This window comes from Ascidia mentula, chromosome 8 (assembly GCF_947561715.1).
Source record: "Ascidia mentula chromosome 8, kaAscMent1.1, whole genome shotgun sequence".
In the NCBI taxonomy this organism is placed as follows: domain Eukaryota; kingdom Metazoa; phylum Chordata; class Ascidiacea; order Phlebobranchia; family Ascidiidae; genus Ascidia; species Ascidia mentula.
Genome location: NC_138573.1, coordinates 18,907,040 through 18,924,217, shown reverse-complemented (window position 1 = coordinate 18,924,217; position 17,178 = coordinate 18,907,040). Strand labels below are relative to the sequence as shown.

The 17,178-nt window shown below is 35.0% G+C and overlaps 3 protein-coding genes across 3 annotated transcripts; 1 reads left to right on the top strand and 2 right to left on the bottom strand.

The window, feature by feature from the left end:
- Positions 1 to 2: 2 nt before the first annotated feature.
- Positions 3 to 9,710, bottom strand: LOC145912181 (protein sel-1 homolog 3-like). The gene is made up of 29 exons (XM_082999588.1): positions 9,561 to 9,710; positions 8,094 to 8,348; positions 7,549 to 7,806; positions 7,307 to 7,392; positions 7,104 to 7,249; positions 6,820 to 6,940; positions 6,634 to 6,758; positions 6,161 to 6,276; positions 5,614 to 5,672; positions 5,431 to 5,554; positions 4,898 to 5,030; positions 4,740 to 4,836; positions 4,409 to 4,517; positions 4,215 to 4,355; positions 3,996 to 4,113; positions 3,875 to 3,936; positions 3,604 to 3,723; positions 2,940 to 3,077; positions 2,793 to 2,887; positions 2,447 to 2,588; positions 2,046 to 2,173; positions 1,790 to 1,873; positions 1,640 to 1,730; positions 1,492 to 1,579; positions 1,170 to 1,276; positions 802 to 932; positions 627 to 729; positions 349 to 467; positions 3 to 114 (listed from the first exon to the last, which is right to left on the bottom strand). The coding sequence occupies exons 1-29, from the start codon at positions 9,708 to 9,710 to the stop codon at positions 3 to 5; spliced, it is 3,558 nt and encodes a 1,185-aa protein (XP_082855714.1).
- Positions 9,711 to 9,944: 234 nt separating this feature from the next.
- On the bottom strand, positions 9,945 to 12,241 carry LOC145911701 (mediator of RNA polymerase II transcription subunit 18-like). The gene is made up of 6 exons (XM_082999116.1): positions 12,092 to 12,241; positions 11,868 to 11,997; positions 11,399 to 11,521; positions 11,090 to 11,171; positions 10,596 to 10,759; positions 9,945 to 10,338 (listed from the first exon to the last, which is right to left on the bottom strand). Exons 1-6 carry the CDS (start codon positions 12,216 to 12,218, stop codon positions 10,323 to 10,325), a joined length of 642 nt encoding a protein of 213 aa, XP_082855242.1. The 5' UTR covers positions 12,219 to 12,241; the 3' UTR covers positions 9,945 to 10,322.
- A 552-nt stretch (positions 12,242 to 12,793) lies between these two features.
- LOC145911519 (DNA polymerase alpha subunit B-like) lies at positions 12,794 to 17,087 on the top strand. The gene is made up of 12 exons (XM_082998899.1): positions 12,794 to 12,946; positions 13,120 to 13,244; positions 13,299 to 13,469; positions 13,789 to 13,871; positions 13,948 to 14,147; positions 14,421 to 14,665; positions 14,958 to 15,069; positions 15,281 to 15,396; positions 15,584 to 15,696; positions 16,076 to 16,163; positions 16,389 to 16,558; positions 16,756 to 17,087. The coding sequence occupies exons 1-12, from the start codon at positions 12,865 to 12,867 to the stop codon at positions 17,021 to 17,023; spliced, it is 1,773 nt and encodes a 590-aa protein (XP_082855025.1). The 5' UTR covers positions 12,794 to 12,864; the 3' UTR covers positions 17,024 to 17,087.
- The last annotated feature ends 91 nt before the right edge of the window (positions 17,088 to 17,178 follow it).

Here is a 17,178-nt window from a genome sequence, read left to right as displayed (position 1 = left end):
GGCTATGACTCTTTTAATTTGTCTTTCTTCACATCTTCAACGTCTTCCTTTGTCTCCGTTTTCTTATCATCAGCGTTCACATCGTTCAACATTTCCTCTCCAGTCTCGACGTCACTGAGAAAATATGAGAAGTTGTAAATAATGTTTCCAAAAATTTAGTTTGAATTAGAATATCTGAAATCGACCATGGGAATAAAACATTATTCTGTGGCTGATCGAGTTTGGCCACTAGATCTAATGTTTGAAATGGAATAGTGGAGACCGATATAAAAGGGCTGCACAGTATTGACGATCCTGCTTTGTCATGCATGTAACTTCTGTTTCTCTGTTTTTCCAAATATTTTAAACCTTATTTCTTGCAGAAGATTTTCATCAGTGGTTCTTGTGTCAACTCTTCTCCGATTCCTCCAAGATTGAAGAGCCACAAGGAATATAGTGGATAGTATTATCACACCAAATGTAATGACCTAAAAAAAGCAATTTATTTTATGTCTAGAAATATTTTAGTGCAGATATTGAATTATTGTTTAATTATTAGACATAATGCAAAAAAAATATATATAATTCGTCAAATCTGAACAAAAGTAAATTTTCTGAAATTTCTCAAATAAAAATGCACAAGTTACCTTGTTAACAAATGGAGTTTTTTTCCACATTTGAATAGATTGGGTTCTAACCAATGCCAGATAACATGGCATGGCAGTTTCATCACCAGATATTTCACTACATCTGCATTTAAAGTAAGTTTTGTGGAAGGTGTTGGTTTTACGTAAACTTGACAACAAATGTATGTTGGCATACTTCTTGTATAGGTGAATAATGGTGTCTTCTCTGCTCTGCAGTGCCTCTGGTGGTAAGTTTAGATGAGCGAGGCTGTGATTCAGGGTGTTGCTTTCATTACGTTCCAGCATGCAAGCAATGTTAAATATTGCCTGAAAACAAATAGATTTATGAAATTATACAAGGAAAAATACAGTTTATCAGTTCTAACAAGAAGTTTTTAAAGAAAAGCAAAATTTATATGGTAAGAAAAAAATACTTTATTGTCATGGTAACTTGCAGGGCATTTTTGTTTGGGGGTAGGAGTGTAGTTAAACAATAACTTCATACAATTGTGTTTAAGTACAAAGTAAACAGCTATTATAAATATGCCAATCACTTTATACAACCTGTGGAAAGCCAAGTTGAGCTGCATGACTATAATAATCCAACGACTTCCCAATATCCTTTGTTCCACCGTAACCATAGTAATAATAATCACCCATTTTGTTTAAAGCTAAAAAAATTATCACTGTTAAAAAGTTTGTCATCTAGTTCAATTAAGGTTACCCAACATAATGGATATGGGGATTTATGAATGCCCACAACTTGTTCAGATTGTAAAACACTTACAAATTGTGAGAAAATGATTCCTATTCGAAAGCACATGTTTGTGTAAAACTTTGGTAAAAGTAAAATGCTCGAAACAAAAATCAAAGCAACACAACACACCATAGGGATGGGGCTGATCCATGGATGCGGTTGAATTCCAATACCTCCATGTACATTCCTCTTTAACATATGAAGATACAAGGTTTTCCTAAAAACAACAATCAAGCGAAGTAGGACCAACTTCATGTTGATATTATCATATTTTTACCATATTTTCCTCACACAAAAACGCTGCGTTGAACTGAGCAACCTCAAATCCACTGTCAGCTGCTGCAAGATACATCAAGACTGCCTTCGACCTGAGATAAATAATAATCTCTTATTACTGAGGACTTTCTTGAGCAATGAAACAACTTGCCATGATTGTTTTCTGTATGCTTGCAATCCCTCCCTGATGATTGCCCCCATTGTTGGGTTACGTTCAGTGATATAGGAAGCCCATCTAAACATATGGTGTTGAAACAATGGCATGAAGATATAATTAAGGTTTTTTACATGTTTTTCTCATAAAATATAATGAAAGATTTACGTTAACATCAATAAGGAGTAAATTGTTTTTTTCATTAATTGAACAAATAGTTGTAGAAAACAGATATTGTGCTTAACCAACCCACCCCACAGCTGCATGAATGTTGGGTCTAAGAAAATTGGATATTCCAGTTGCATACATGAAAGATATTTGTAAGCAAGATTCAACATGGCCACTTGCTGCAGCTTTGTAAAACTTTCTAAAGGCCATTTGCTGTAAATTATAAAACAAAACAGTGTTTAGAATAAATATGAAAAGCAAATTATTTCTTCAGTGGGAAGATTAACAACACAAAAATTACTGTTGATGTATGTCAATGTTTTTCTCTTGTGAACATTCAAAAACTATTTGACAAATTGTAACTTTGGCCAAATAGCAAAAGAACTACTGCATGATTTTAAATTACCACATAGTATTTATTTCAGAGAGGTTTTTTCCACCTCCAAATTATTCAAAATTCCTCATTTCATAACAATGGCAGTTTACCTTGTCACGTTTCTTCCCCGGGTATCTCCCAGTGTAATGCAGAAGTCCGACATTGTAAGTTGCATCGATACTCCCCAGTTCCTCTGCTTGTTCGTAATAATCACGAGCTTTCTCCAAATCAATTTCTTTGGTTGAATAATACCTTCACACAAAATGTCATTCTTTATTGGAACAAAAGTTCCGAAATTAAAGTGGAAACACATAGTAGAACATGAAAATGCTTTATTAAAAGAACATCCAAAAAAACTTTTATATTACCAAAATTTTATTGAGCAAAAACGCACTACAAAAAAATATCTACACTCCATCAAGATAACACTGACATCTCAACATCATATACACTAACCATCCCAAAGTGTTCAGAGCTGAAGGGTTCTTGTGAGTTGCTGCTTGTTTAAGGTAACCGACACCTTTATCAACATTTTCCTCTGTTCCATGACCCTGGAAACACAGCTGTATAGAAATCCAGAACACATTAGAGAAATAAACCCACCTTAATGAGGACAATCCCATAATCATACATGGCTACAGGATCACCACCCTGTGCTGCCTCCTCGTAATATTTGAATGCAGCTTCAACATTCCGTTGGAGTCCTTGTTGACCCCAGTACATGAGTCTTGCCATATTTCTCTACAATTTCATGTGCAAAAAGTCTTATTTTAAATAGTTTTTTTTTTCCATGCAAAGTTACTAGGGGCATGAACAGAAAATTTACAAAATAAAAAGGCATGGACATTGATAAAACGACAAGGGTTAGAGTATTTTCAGGTGATTTCCTCTGGAAAAGCATGCTCTGCCATAAGATTGCAGCCAGTCATACTGGAAGGTGATGGTTTGTGACTGTATGTGATGTTAGGCGACCACCCAGCCAAGCAAAACTCACCAAAATTATATGTGCACAAAAGTGAGGCTTAATTTTAATTTTCTTTAAATAACAACTAACCATCTAAATATCGAGAAAAGGGATTGTTGGTTCATGACAACACAGAGATGCTGATATATAAAAAAATTAAAAGATATGCCCCATTTTGTGTGAAATTTTTTAGAAAAAAATAAACTTCATTAATACTTGGTAAACATACCAAGAAAACAGCAGATTTAAAACCTCTTTTATGTCAATAAATTTATAAAATGATTATACATCTAGAAGTCATACTTGAGCAGAGAAGACACCCTTTGTTGCTTGATGTTTAATCCACTGGAACATGTCATCCTCCTCTGATAATTGTTCCTTCATCTTCTTCTCGTCCGTCAACCGGGCATAATTCACAACAGCCTTCAAAAAAGTTAAAATATTATTGTTGAAAATGAAGTATCACAAAAATGTGTATGTGTCCTCCAGTATTACATTTATTTATAATATAATGCATACCTACACTGGGGAAGTCAAATAACAAATATATGCACAGTGTTCTGTGACAAAATACCTGTCCCTCTTTATGCTCCAACTGATCCTGTTGTGTCTTATGTGCAGTATTCAGGTAGTAGACTAAAACACAAATAACTCTCACACTAAAAATAATTGAAGTAATTTACACTAAAGCTTACAATATGCAAGATACGGGTCTTTGAGGAATCCACAATTTCCAGTGAGATGATTATTTGCCAGAGTTTTCAGACACATTCTGTCCCCCACCTTTGCTCCAAGCATTAAATGCTCCCGTGCCTAAAATTTCAGCATTTTTATGAAACAGTTTACCTCTATTTGCAACAAGTGAAGCAATTTTATTATTTTTTTGACCATTAAAGATTGAAATTTAAACCAACCTTTTTTAAATTCTTTTCTGTGGAAATTCCATTTTTGTAAATAACTGAAAGCATAAAATGTGAAAGGCCATGACCCAACTTGGACGCCTGATCAAGTATCGTTATGCAGGTTGACATGTTTTGCAAACTTTCTGCTGGTTCCTGCAATTAAGAATTGTGAAGAAAGGGTGTTTCGATCACGGAACCACAAGTACCATTTTCTCAAGGAAAAGGTTGTACAATTCATCACCAACTTTTTCCACAATATCACTTGTATGAATCGTTGAAGGAATTGTGTGAAGCATTTTGTTAATATAATCAAACCTACAAAATGTTGTCCCAAATAATTGAAACAATGTTAAAAATGTGGTGAAAATGCTTCAAATATTACAAAAAAATGTTGCCAAGTTCAACCTTGTTCTCTGGGAATTACAGAATCTTTATTATTTTGCTACAAACAGCAACATAAAAAAATACAATAAACCCCACTATGTTACTGTGTTTTTTCAAAACTCTAATTTACACAAAGCAAATATTTACTGTCACCTCTTAGGAAGAGGTTTATCATCTGCTGCACACTGAGCAGGTTCAGATGCCCTCCTTGCATTTGTTACAACTTCCACAAAGTATGGAACTGAAACATCTGGAAATGAATGAATGAATAAATTCAAAATTCGTCCCAAGAAACACTTTAATGGATTTACTTCTGTTCTCCTCAACCATGCTTTCATAAAATTTTCTCTTGCTTTTAACAATCTTCATTAAAATCTTTTGTTTTTTTTCATGGGCTGAGAGTTTGACAATATCTTCATCCATTTTGGTTGCTAGGTGATCCTGCTACAAAACAACCTTTGTTAAAATATTACATCATATACAAACACAAGTCATGCATTTTGGAAACTAACATAAATTATAAATATTCAGTAAAATTAAAAGCTCTTCTTGCACATGCTTCCTTAACTAACCCAATACGTAAGACCCTTATGTGTTTTTGACCTTTTGAAAAATTTGTTTCTTACTAGAAGAGCTTTTGATTAAAAGAGCAATCACATTATGTTAGGTAGCATCAGCAACAAGTCAAAAATATCATTACAAACTGTCTCGTCTAGGTACCCAATAAAAAGTTTTTCTGGATGTCAAACTACGAATTACAGCACTACATTTCAACTTATTGTAGTAATATTTGTGAAATCATTTCCACATTTCACATCTCAAAATAGTTTAATTATTGGGAAACCTTTATAATTTTGCTCCTGCAAAACTTGGCGGACCCAATAACTGCATCAAGGTTTTTGCAAAACACAGTTCCTCCAACCACAAAATAACCATCAACAGAAAGAAAAGTCACTGGTTTGTGATAACTGAACATAAAAGTATTCAATCTCTAATGAAAAGTTAATAAATAACAATAGTTACTCACTAAAAGGTGAAGTTTTTAGTTTGTGTAAAGTTTTTCCCATGGTACAAAGTAATGTTGGCCTAAAAAATATCTTCAATTTAACATTCTGAGCTGGAGTAATCGTAACAAGAAATCACACAATCAAGTTTTCCAGCAAACCATGTATGTTATACATTAAGAGCTGCAGGTATTCACATTGTGTCAAATTGTAAGGTCTGGTCAGTACAGCTGTTGACTGTGGCACAGGGCTGATGAGACTCTTGCCTGCAGCTCTCTGTTGGATCTACCCTGACAGAAAGGTACCACAAAGTGGAAATCTGTGTGCCTGCTAACATAAAAACTAGCCCAGTGCCACAGTCACCAGCTGCACTGATGAGACAGAACAGGTCGAAATAGTGTATACACTCGTCTGCAGTTCTCAATGTAGGTTAACTTTGTTCAAAAAAATACAATGAGGAATTGAACACTGTCAAACAAAAGTAAACATTAAGTAAAATTTAACAAATTTTAATAGAATGTTATCAAATGTTGTAATGAAAACCAACAATTTCATTTGGAAAATCTATACCATAACGTTGGCTTGTTGGTATTCCAGCTTGACCCACTCATTCAAGGGGACAGACCATGGAGAGGTTTGTGCAAATGACTTGTCATCATTCACTTTCATCTGAACATGTAACTGACCTTGACAAAATAACCAACAACCAACAACATTGTTACAAAAGAAGCCGGAAGTTGTTTTTGTGCAATCCAAAAATTAGGCAAAAACTCTTTAACCTTTCTAAACATACATAATTTGTACTCTAGTCACAGGCAATCAAAAAATGACAGAATGCACTTTAAAGGTCAGTTTAGAACCAAAAGTGGTTTAGGGAACACAACATGGATATCTACAAAAAGAACAGAAAGAACAACAAAAAGTGTCCCGAAAATCTTACATTTAGTTGTTTGGTTTTTATTCCCAAGTATTCTCAATCTGCTTTACATAACTCTGTATTATTTTGTTATTTATTATTGAGAAATAGAACAGGAGAAACCAACCTTGGCGATTTATCAGCAGTATGGGACTTTCAAACTCATCTGTTGAATCAATATGTTGAAAAATGCTGCACATTGGGTAATTCTTGCACCAAGAACTGAAGTAGATATCCATATTTACCGACAGCCTACAGTAAAGTTGCACTTTCATGAAAACAAATGAAACAAGCAGTGATAATTCTGGTTTACCGAACTGTGTTTGATTTTTGTTTCTTTTGTAGCTCAGAGTTGTAAAATGGTAAATATGTCTTGTATATTCCATACGGTTCCTCAGACATGACTATCGGAAAATTCACCAAAGATGTGCATTCTGTCCACAAAAAATAAAACAATGTTCAGATGGATCAAATTTCGAGAATCGAGCCCAACTATTCAGGCAAAACCACAGCAACACACATTACTTTAACTAGCATAAAAGCATTGTTTTAAATTGTACTGGTAATATGTAAATTAACATGAAATAATGATGCTACCTTCATCTGGGAAGGATTGGACAGGTTTAGCTTCAATTAGTTTTGCACCAAGTTCACCTTTCCATGACAAACAGTTTCTTGAACCAGTTTCCGGTCTAGACATTGGATCTTCACCGTCTATCGAGACCTTCAGCTTTAGTTTGGATCTGAAAAAACAACAGGTGTACACAAACAATTCTGCATGGCATTAAAGTCTACATTACCTCTCAAAAAGAATGTGCAGTTTGTGTCGAACACCATTCTTTTGATTTTTCAAATACCTCCATTCTTGCAATTCAGTCATACAGATCTACACAAAAATCTTTACATTTTATACACTTGGTTTCAGCACATTACCTAAATGACATAGTGACCTTACCAACAAAATTTTTAGAAAATACATTAATTTGAATGGTAAAATAATAAAAACAATTTTGCTTCGACAGAAAAACAGCATCTTCATCACCTTTAACTTAATGTCTTCCATGGTGGAGGCCTTTCTCATCAGCATGTTTGGCTTGTAAAGTAGTCGCTTTGGGAACTTAAGTTTTATATATTTGGTATTTTCCTCCTCTGAATAAACACAGAGAAAGGATTTCCTAAATATCACGGTTGGGTCCTGAACCATGAGGTGGATTGTGGAATTTCTAAACAGCTGGTCTTGGTTTTCGTATCCATCCATAAAAACAATGACTACCAGTGGTCGATTGCACTGATATTTCAACTGTATTAAGACAAAGGTGACATGTTCAAGTTATATATGTATAAACCATGAATACATTCTAGAGAGTAAACTTTAACAATATTCCAAGTCCATAATTGTCCTGAAATCTAAATGCCACCTTAGTGTAAATAACTTCAATAAATTAATTTATTTGTTCTTTTGTCACAACATCATTTAAACGTAGATTTACAAATTATCATAATTATCAACACATTTGTGTACAAAATACAAACCTACACAGGTTTTTATCAGACAAGTCATCAAACAACTAATCTGAAGCAACTTACCGCTAACGTATAATTTTCTACAGGTTTTTTAGGCCAAGTAGCTATGGTCACAAAATCTTTGACAGCTTTCCTTCTCTCAGGAAAGGCAGTTTGAAACGGATAATGTGTGTCGTCAAAACTGTGCGTTTCATCGAAGCTTGCAGGCTCCCCGTGCATGTTCCGTACGTGTGCATTGTATTGGTGTTGCCTTCTCACAAACTCAGAGTGCTGTTGTTGTTGAAACGTATCTAAGTACCGACGTTGACTTTCATCAAGCTGAATCAAAAGTCAAGTTGTTTTAATCTGTTTTAAATATTGTCTGTCGACAAACTATTGCGCCTTTTTGATCACGTGATGCATGACAATTAAAATTTAAAAAGTAGGTCAAAATGCAAAAATTATATCACAAAATTAAACTTACCCCGCCCTAAATTTTGTATTTAAAATCAGTTGTATTGAAAATGCGTAACAAAGTCTCTATAAAAAGACCATTAAGATTGTTCAGTTTTTTGTTTCAGGTTTGGTAAGAAGCCGTATGAATTCAAAGGTATTCTGTCCATCTCAAAAAATATTTGAGTTTTTGTTTTTATCCACACACATATGCAAAAAAACTTCTAAGGCAGATATTCTATAAACCCATGTAAAAAAAAGTGTGTAAATCTAAGAGGGTCCATCAGCCCAGTTTAACCACAACCATGTGTTTTCCGGGCACCACTTTCTCGCGGTTGTTTATGACTGTCGAAGTGACCGTTTTGTTTATACAGCGCATTTGTGACGTGTCACATATTCGACCTAAAGTGAGCGCTTTGACATTTTAAAACATTTCGATCGTCGCATAAATTCTACCGCACACAAGAGGCCTGGTTTGCTAAATTGTGTGACGAAAACCCGGATGTACACGGGCCGATGGTTAAGTGGCAATCTCGCGGCCTCTTCTGTCTGTAAAATCGGTATTTCACAGATGGTACTTGGCTCGCATGAAATTATATTTTCCCTGTTGTGCCAAAATATGAACAGCTTTATTCGTTTATCGCCATGCGCACCGGAAGCTGTTTGTATAAACTTCTGGTTTGTAAAACAACCTAACCATTGCCAACAATAAACATATGTTTTTATACTTCACAACCATTCCTTTCTGGATTTGCCTGTATAAGATATGCCAGTGGTTCTTAAACTTAATCGTGCTTTGTAAAGATTGACGTCACTTGCGACGAAACAATCATAAAACTATCAGGACGATTTGTTATTTTTAGTCGCAGAAGGCGGACTTGCTTCCATTTTCTCAAACTTTCCTTTTTTACATAAGTTGTTACGCCACACCCTTGGAAATTCAAAACGACGCACTACGACGGCGCGACACACAGTTTAAGAAACCCCTTTTCGGTGCCAGACTTTCTGAATCCGTATGGGCTTAACACACAACACGCCGGTTATTTTGACAACAAAATCAGAATTAAACTTTTAAACTCAATCTGAAAACGATCTTACCTCGAACGAAAAACACACAACTGTCCACGTCAGTAAAATACACAACAACAAGTTTAGACGAGTCATCTTCTTCCACATCCACATCATATGGTTTTCATAATCAAAAGAAGATATCTCAAAAAAGTGACCGGTCGTATCTCCCGGACCCATGCCGCCCTCTAGTGACCAGATTCTTAAGGATTTTCGGACAAAAAAAAAACTCTTTCTGCGCCAACAACCCGCTAAAGTTTGGTTATTTCCACCTATCCATTTTTTGGATAAACTTTATCCAACCAAATATCCAATTTTTATTTCACAAAATCATACAATGGTTTGTGCTGGAGAGGTTGATCAGACTTTGTGTTAAACTTCGTCGCTTTGACTCGGTGTACTTTGCCGCATGATTTTTATTTACCACAAAAGACAACAACATAAATGAACAATACATGGTTGATATTGAATGGACATTATGTGGGGAGCCTTTGTAATGATGACTTCGTTTCTGTTCGTTTGCAATGTTGTTTTTTTTGGTTGAGATACAAAAACAACATTGCTATATTTTCCTGTGGACGCACAAACACAACAAAATAAGGTACAACAGTGGTTTGCAGCGTCATCTTATTGTGAAAACAACAATATTTGAAATGGTGGAGAAAACCGTATCTGTTATAAGCAACTGGAACTTAATCCTTTCTCCAATAATTGTGACTGTGTGAACTTGTCAGTGGAATGGCAATCACAACAATTCCATCCACTAAATATGTACAACATGGTCGGCAAATGTCACTGCATCATTTTTCTGTAAAGGCAGGCACGAAAATGTGTTACAAAGCATCACAACATGATTTAAAACAACGTTTTTGCACTTAGGGATTTTAAAAAGTGGGAACCAATATGCAATGAATACAACACATTAGTCAGTGATTATTTTTGTTTAGGTAGAACCACAAAGAGTTAATTTAACATGCTACCAATACATATATGTGGACAAACAGTTGAGAACAGTGACATGGAACTGACTTTAAACCAAAATGACAAATTTTTCCTGTCACCAACCTGTGGTCTACTTTGCTCAAGAGCGCAGTTGGTTTCAGATGTTGGCAAAAGTTTTTCACTTCGTCCCCTGCAGAATCGTCCCTAGGTGACGCCACTGTGCTAACTTCAACAAGATGAGAACTTTTGGCAGATTCAAGTATGGATTGATCGCTCAACGAGGTTGGCTAACAACAAGAGAATCGAAGCAGTGAAAAACTAATTGAACTTTTGATATATTTTAAATTAGCTTCTTATCTGGGCCTATTTATTTGCAACACCAATGATTTTTTTGCACTTCTTCATGGCGACCTCAGTGATGTTGGGGTCCAAGAAGTTCACTATGTTATCTATGGACCAAAGCTTTGGCCATATGATAGCTTTGGCCACACGGCTACAATTGACTATGGACCCAAACAAATTAAAAACCGAAACTATTTGCACAAGCGGGTGTTAACGACTTCTAAACAACTTCAAATATGGTTGATGTTTGGCCTGCTTTGAGCACTGAAATGTACCTGAATGTTTAGTTTGGTGACTGTGATTTTCAATCTTCCTTTTCTGTAAAAATGACCCTTCAGCACAACTTCACTTTGCAATCTGAACAAAAACAATGAAGTCAGTTTGTTAATTTTTTTGTGAATTTTTTTTTCGAGAACCCCCACATTAACATTGGCGCTTGACCAGACAATGCTACATGGTTTTATCAGCACCCATGCCATTTTATGTTTTGTTTTTATTGTTCAGTAACTTTTGTGGGCAAATAAAAAGTAATTTAATTTTTTTGTGCGTTGAACTTTTTCTCATTATGTAGAAGTCAGACTTACGTAAACCCAAGGTTGTCAAGGAACTGAGCTGGATTGTTTGAAACTGCAACTGTGACACAACTTCTAACCATGGTTGGTTTGTTGTGCTCTGTACCCTCCGTACCTCCAACATATTTGATTTGCCTGAAACAAATTTGATATTTTACATGGTCTTTTCAACTTTAATCGATAACTATGTTTTTAAATTAAAGTGTGAAGTTGTAAACTCCAAAACCCAGGGGTGACAGATGGATTTGCCAAACTATACCAACAAAATAATCCACACAAAAAATGTCTTCTGCAATTATTTTTCTATAATCCACACAAAAACAATTAGATAATGCATTAATATACAGAAAAAAGTCTGATAACTCGTGTAATTTTACAAACTTTCCAACCTGGTACACTGCCTACCCCTTAATTTTTTCACATCGAACATTCTTTACATTGAATGTCCACATACAGCCTAATATACATTTTAAATTTTTACCATGGTACATCTGGTTTAACCATCGATTTACAAGCTTTCACGATGATAGGAAACATGGATGCGATAGGTTTCAGAAAGTAGATTTGCTCATGATCGGTATAAGGTTCAGGAGGAACATTGTCACAAAGACCTGGAAATTTATGAATGAGAAAAAGTTATGTTTTGTCACTAATCACAGAACATAACATTTTTTGACCTAATGTGCAAGATTTAAATTTATTTACCTTGTAATCTTTGCCTCAGTTTTTCTACTGAGTTGTCAAGAACACTTCCTTGTAGAAAATACTCCTGGACGTTTGCGTTTGGTGGAATTTCTCCGGACAAAGGCTGATAATTCGCTGGCTCAACCATTGTACCAATTTTTTTAGATAAAGATGTCTGCGTTAAAGTAGGTTTAATTAAATCACAGTTTCACGACAAATTTTCAACAGTTCCCGTTGTAATTACTATTTTACTGTCACCAGAAATGCCGAATTCACACTTTTTTCAACTCGACAAACAAAAAATATATTACTAAATACTTTCCCCACCGGGAAAATCCCTGGGTTGCAATTCAGTGTAAAGTTATTTTACTTTGCATGTTAATTTTATTAAATTGCAATTATTGAATAAACCAAAAATATCTCTAAACCATCGGAATATAGTTTGTCATTATATCATCTTTACTATTGTGTTTTATTAAACCAAGAAATGTGTTTAAATACAATGATTTTACCAGTATATCGCCCCCTACCGTTTAGAATACATTGTGACATTTGGCGGGAAAGTTTTGTTGCTTTGTTGGGCTTTCATCGATTTTTGTGAAGATACTTATTTTATTTATTATTTCCAAAGTTTTTCTTATGCTGTAAATAAACGTTAAAACTCTACGTTTGACCTCGAAATTATTGGGACTTTATGTTGGGCTTTTGGGTACAGAGTATCTTATGTCACACGTGTAAGGTTATAACGTGTTGACAAACACCAGGGTTTAGAGTTTGAGTAAAAATATTTGACGATGGCGGTTACGGCAGAAGATATTGTTGACAGTTTTCAAGTGTTCGACATTACTGTGGAGGATGAGGAAATAACCACTCAATGTAAGGTTTTAGTTCTAGCTTGCTTTCTTTTGATCCAACAAAAAACAACACTTAGTTTCTAAAGATTAACTTTAAAACCAATGCATTAAAATATATTCACACCAAACCTCTTCCATATGATGGCCATAAGTTTGTGTTAACTTTCTGCAACAATATGTGTAATGTTATTTTAGTGATTGAGATGGCAATCCTCTTCAACATGGATGCAGATTCGTTAGTAAACGAGTGGCTTGCATATCAAAGCAGAAATCAGCAATGTGAACTGGAGTCCATGCATGTTGACCAGTTTCAAAAAGAGGTGCGAGACTGTAAAATGTTGCTACTTGTTTTACAACATATATATTTTTTCCAGTTAAAGATGTCACGGTCAAAGCAACTCCAAAAACCAGAGTTTGTTGCACCCAGAGGGACGCCATCTAAAAGTATTCACACATATGAAAATATTTCGCAAGCTTTCATGAGTCCTGCCCAGGATATACTGGAAGCCTACTGCAGCCCAGCCAACAAAAATCAGCTGAAAAATGTATATTTATTATTTTTCTAAAGCAATTCTTATGTTAAAAACCATACAATTGTTACATTTTGCATCTGCTAATCATCTACAGCTATCAATGTTGCTACATTGCTAGACATTATTTGAGTTTGAGATATATAAAGTGTGACTATGCGTCCAAGTTTCAAAATTAGTTTGTGCAAGCAAATATTAACTCAGAATTGAAATTAGACAGAAATCTATAAGCCACTAACTTTGTTGATTCTGACTTGACTAGATAATGCCTTGTTTTACTTAAGTTATACCGTTAGATTTTAAAAAATGTACAAACAGCTAATTTTATTTTCAGGTAAAAATTTCCCCTACAAGCACCGCTCAGCCCAGGAAGCACGCGACTCCCAATTCCACACTGCTATCTCCAGTGCAAATAACGTATGAAAATTTTATGGGCAGATTTTTGTTTTCTACGAGAAGGTGATTTGTTTTTTCTTTTCCAAATGGATTTTAGTCCCTCTCCAAAGTACACCGGTCGTATAAACGCTGGTGATGTTGTCGCACATCTGAGTGGGGGGGAACCACCTTCCACGTCAATATGGGAAATGAACCGGGAAAGAAAGTCACACAAGCCTGTCAATATTTCTGTAAAGTGTTCACATTTCCAGAAGACATATAAGTACATGTTCCAAAAGCTTACTGACATGTGTGACTGTGAGTTTTACTTGTATTCCTATTCCTACTATGGTTTTGCAAAAAATACAAAGATTTCAACAAAATAGTTATCATTACCCTAAAAATGTGTAAAACATTGAATGTTTGATATTGTAAATTATATGAGCACTGATGCATCAAATCAATTTTGAAAGTTATAAAATATTTCAACCAAATTTCTATGATAATTCAAAGTTGCAAAAAAATTCCATCTTTATTTTTAAATCTACACTATTTAAATTGGTGACAAACGAAACTACAAAAATGTTGCAGATGTCAATGATTCCATTGAAGCAGCGGGGGAAGAATTGCAGCATCATTTCAATCTGGACACATATTCACCATGTGCTATCCCAAGTCAGAGTCCAGTTATCACCATAGGAAGGATTGCAAGTGAATCAGGGGGAAAGCTCCATCCACAGTCAGTTGTTCTTGAGGGCGACCGAATTCACTCTTCTGGTCGCAGAGTAATTCTGGATTTGCAGGAATTGCAACAATATTCCCTTTTCCCAGGGCAGGTTTGTGGAATGTTTTTGTCCAAGTTACCTTTTACATAAAGCTTTTTTACCATGTTGACAATATTTATCACTTGAATACAGGCATTATAATCACTGACTATATTTATTATTGCATATCTATGTGTTTTATCAGCATTTGTACTACAACCACCGTTTAAAGTATTGCAAACACAAGAATGTGTTTTAAGCATAATATTTAGTAATTCGATCCTTTTAACCACATTCATTTTCGGCTTCAACAGCCACAATTTTCCTGTTTTCCAACGAGTTTTTAAACCACTTTCTCACCCAGTTCGTTGCCGTGGAAGGAACAAACCCTACTGGTCATAAATTCATCGCAAACAAGGTTTATACCCTCCCATGTGAAAGCGGAAATGTGGATTTGCAACCTTCCACTTTCACGGGTATTACAAGCTCATTTGGATGAAAATTTTGGGGAGTTTTTAAACTAAAATTAACCTGTGATTGATTTATTGTTTGGTTATGTTTCTATTTTACAAATGTCATGTCAATAATCCAGTTGCTACATAGTATAGTATTTGTATAAATATGCAATCTAAGCTCTTTATTCTTCCAATAAGGGTTGAAACTTAAATGCATGTTTTGTGTTTAAAGATTCCACTCATCTCATGGTTGCAGTCGGTCCGTTTACCACAAGTTCGCTGAGTTACGAACCTTTAACAGACTTCATATCGGCAGTTCAGCAAAATAAACCAGATGTAACAATTGTGGTGAGTCAAATATTCACCTAAAACAAATGTAGTTGATTGATTTCTGGGATCGGCCACCATTCCACAACAATGATTTCTACCTCTAACTTTGATTTCAAAGGTTAAAATAGTATCACAAGAATATAAATTGTTTCATTCAAACAATACCTCAGATAAAGTTTTTATATTGTTGCTTATATGTGAACAGGTTGGACCGATCGTTGACGCAAACCAATCGTCCATTACACAAGACATTGATCTCCAGTCTTTTGATGAGTTTGCAGACAGGTGGATTAACTATATCACTTCAGCATTAGATGGGCAAGTTTCATTTGTTAATTAACTTTAAACAAGGAATCAACTTTCCAGTATTAAATAAATTTTGTTAGGACAAGCACAGATGATGGTTCACTATTTTTAGAACATTTGCTTCAATGTTTCTTTACACTCTAGTTTTATTATCGTCGACCAAATTCTTAAAATTTGCTTTGATTCCATTTGAATGAGGCAGAAACTGACAAATAAAAGATGACATTGACTTTGAGTTAGTTTTCTGAAAACTGGTGCAGACAAAATCCCTGGGTTAATTCATACTTGCACAAACTGATTCCTGCAGTCTTTTATCACAATTTCTCTTGCATTTGTTTTGTCCTGTACAAATATTAATGTCATTTCTTGACAAATATTGTGTGCTGTATAGGATCACCACATTGGTGTTTGTTCCTTCTACGAGAGATATTTTCCATCACTACTGCTATCCTCAACCACCATACAGAGAATCCACACAGGTAACCGACTTCCTTGTTTTAAAAGTAATGATTTATAGAAATCCACAGTTCACCATTTCATATAATTATGGAGTAACAAATTATTTGAAATTCAAGAGAGTACGCACGCACCTTCCCTAAGATGATAAGCAAAACGAACACATGACTACTTTGATAATATTTTATTGACCAACATATTTATCACCTGGGTTATTAACAAAACTAATAAGCTTGCACATCTTTTAGAATGTCCACCACCTCCCTGACCCGGTGACCTTTGACCTCCCTAACCTCCGTATTGGAATCACATCCACGGATGTTCTGTTCCACATTGGTGCAGAGGAAATATCAAGAAATCCAAATTCTGACCTTGATCGACTTTCAAGACTCAGTCAGCATTTATTTTGCCAGAAGAGGTTGGTGGATTTAATTTCATAACAGAATTTTTTTTTGCACACATTACAATACTGTGACAAAATAAAAAAAAAAAAAAAAGCAAGTGCAAAAATAAATTTACCTTCCATAATCAATTCCAAAATTTGGCACAATTAAACCATCAGAACACTTTGTGGTTGGAACATCCTTTTCTTTAATCTATTTTTTTGCATTTCAGTTTCTACCCGTTATTCCCCCCTCATGAAAACACTCCCTTTGATTTGATCAACAGTGAATTTGGAGCAAAGATGCCAAATGATTCTCTTCCAGACTTGCTCATTCTTCCATCAGATTTACGCTGTTTCGCAAAATGTGTCAGTGGTCATGTCTGTTTGAATCCTGGTCGTTTGACGAAGGGAGAAACTGGTGGAACGTTTGCCCGTGTTTTGGTTGAGAAAAGTTTAACAGGAAAAACTAATGTCATTGCGGAAATTGTGAAAATTTAATTGAAACGTTTAAAATTGAATCAAAGCGATGTAAGTGAAAATAAATGTATTACTCGTGTTTTAATTCAGTGTATTGTACAATAAGGATAGGTGAGTTATAGGTTTCCAAATTTTCACAAAATGGCAACCTCGCTAATGCTACTGAACTCGCAACA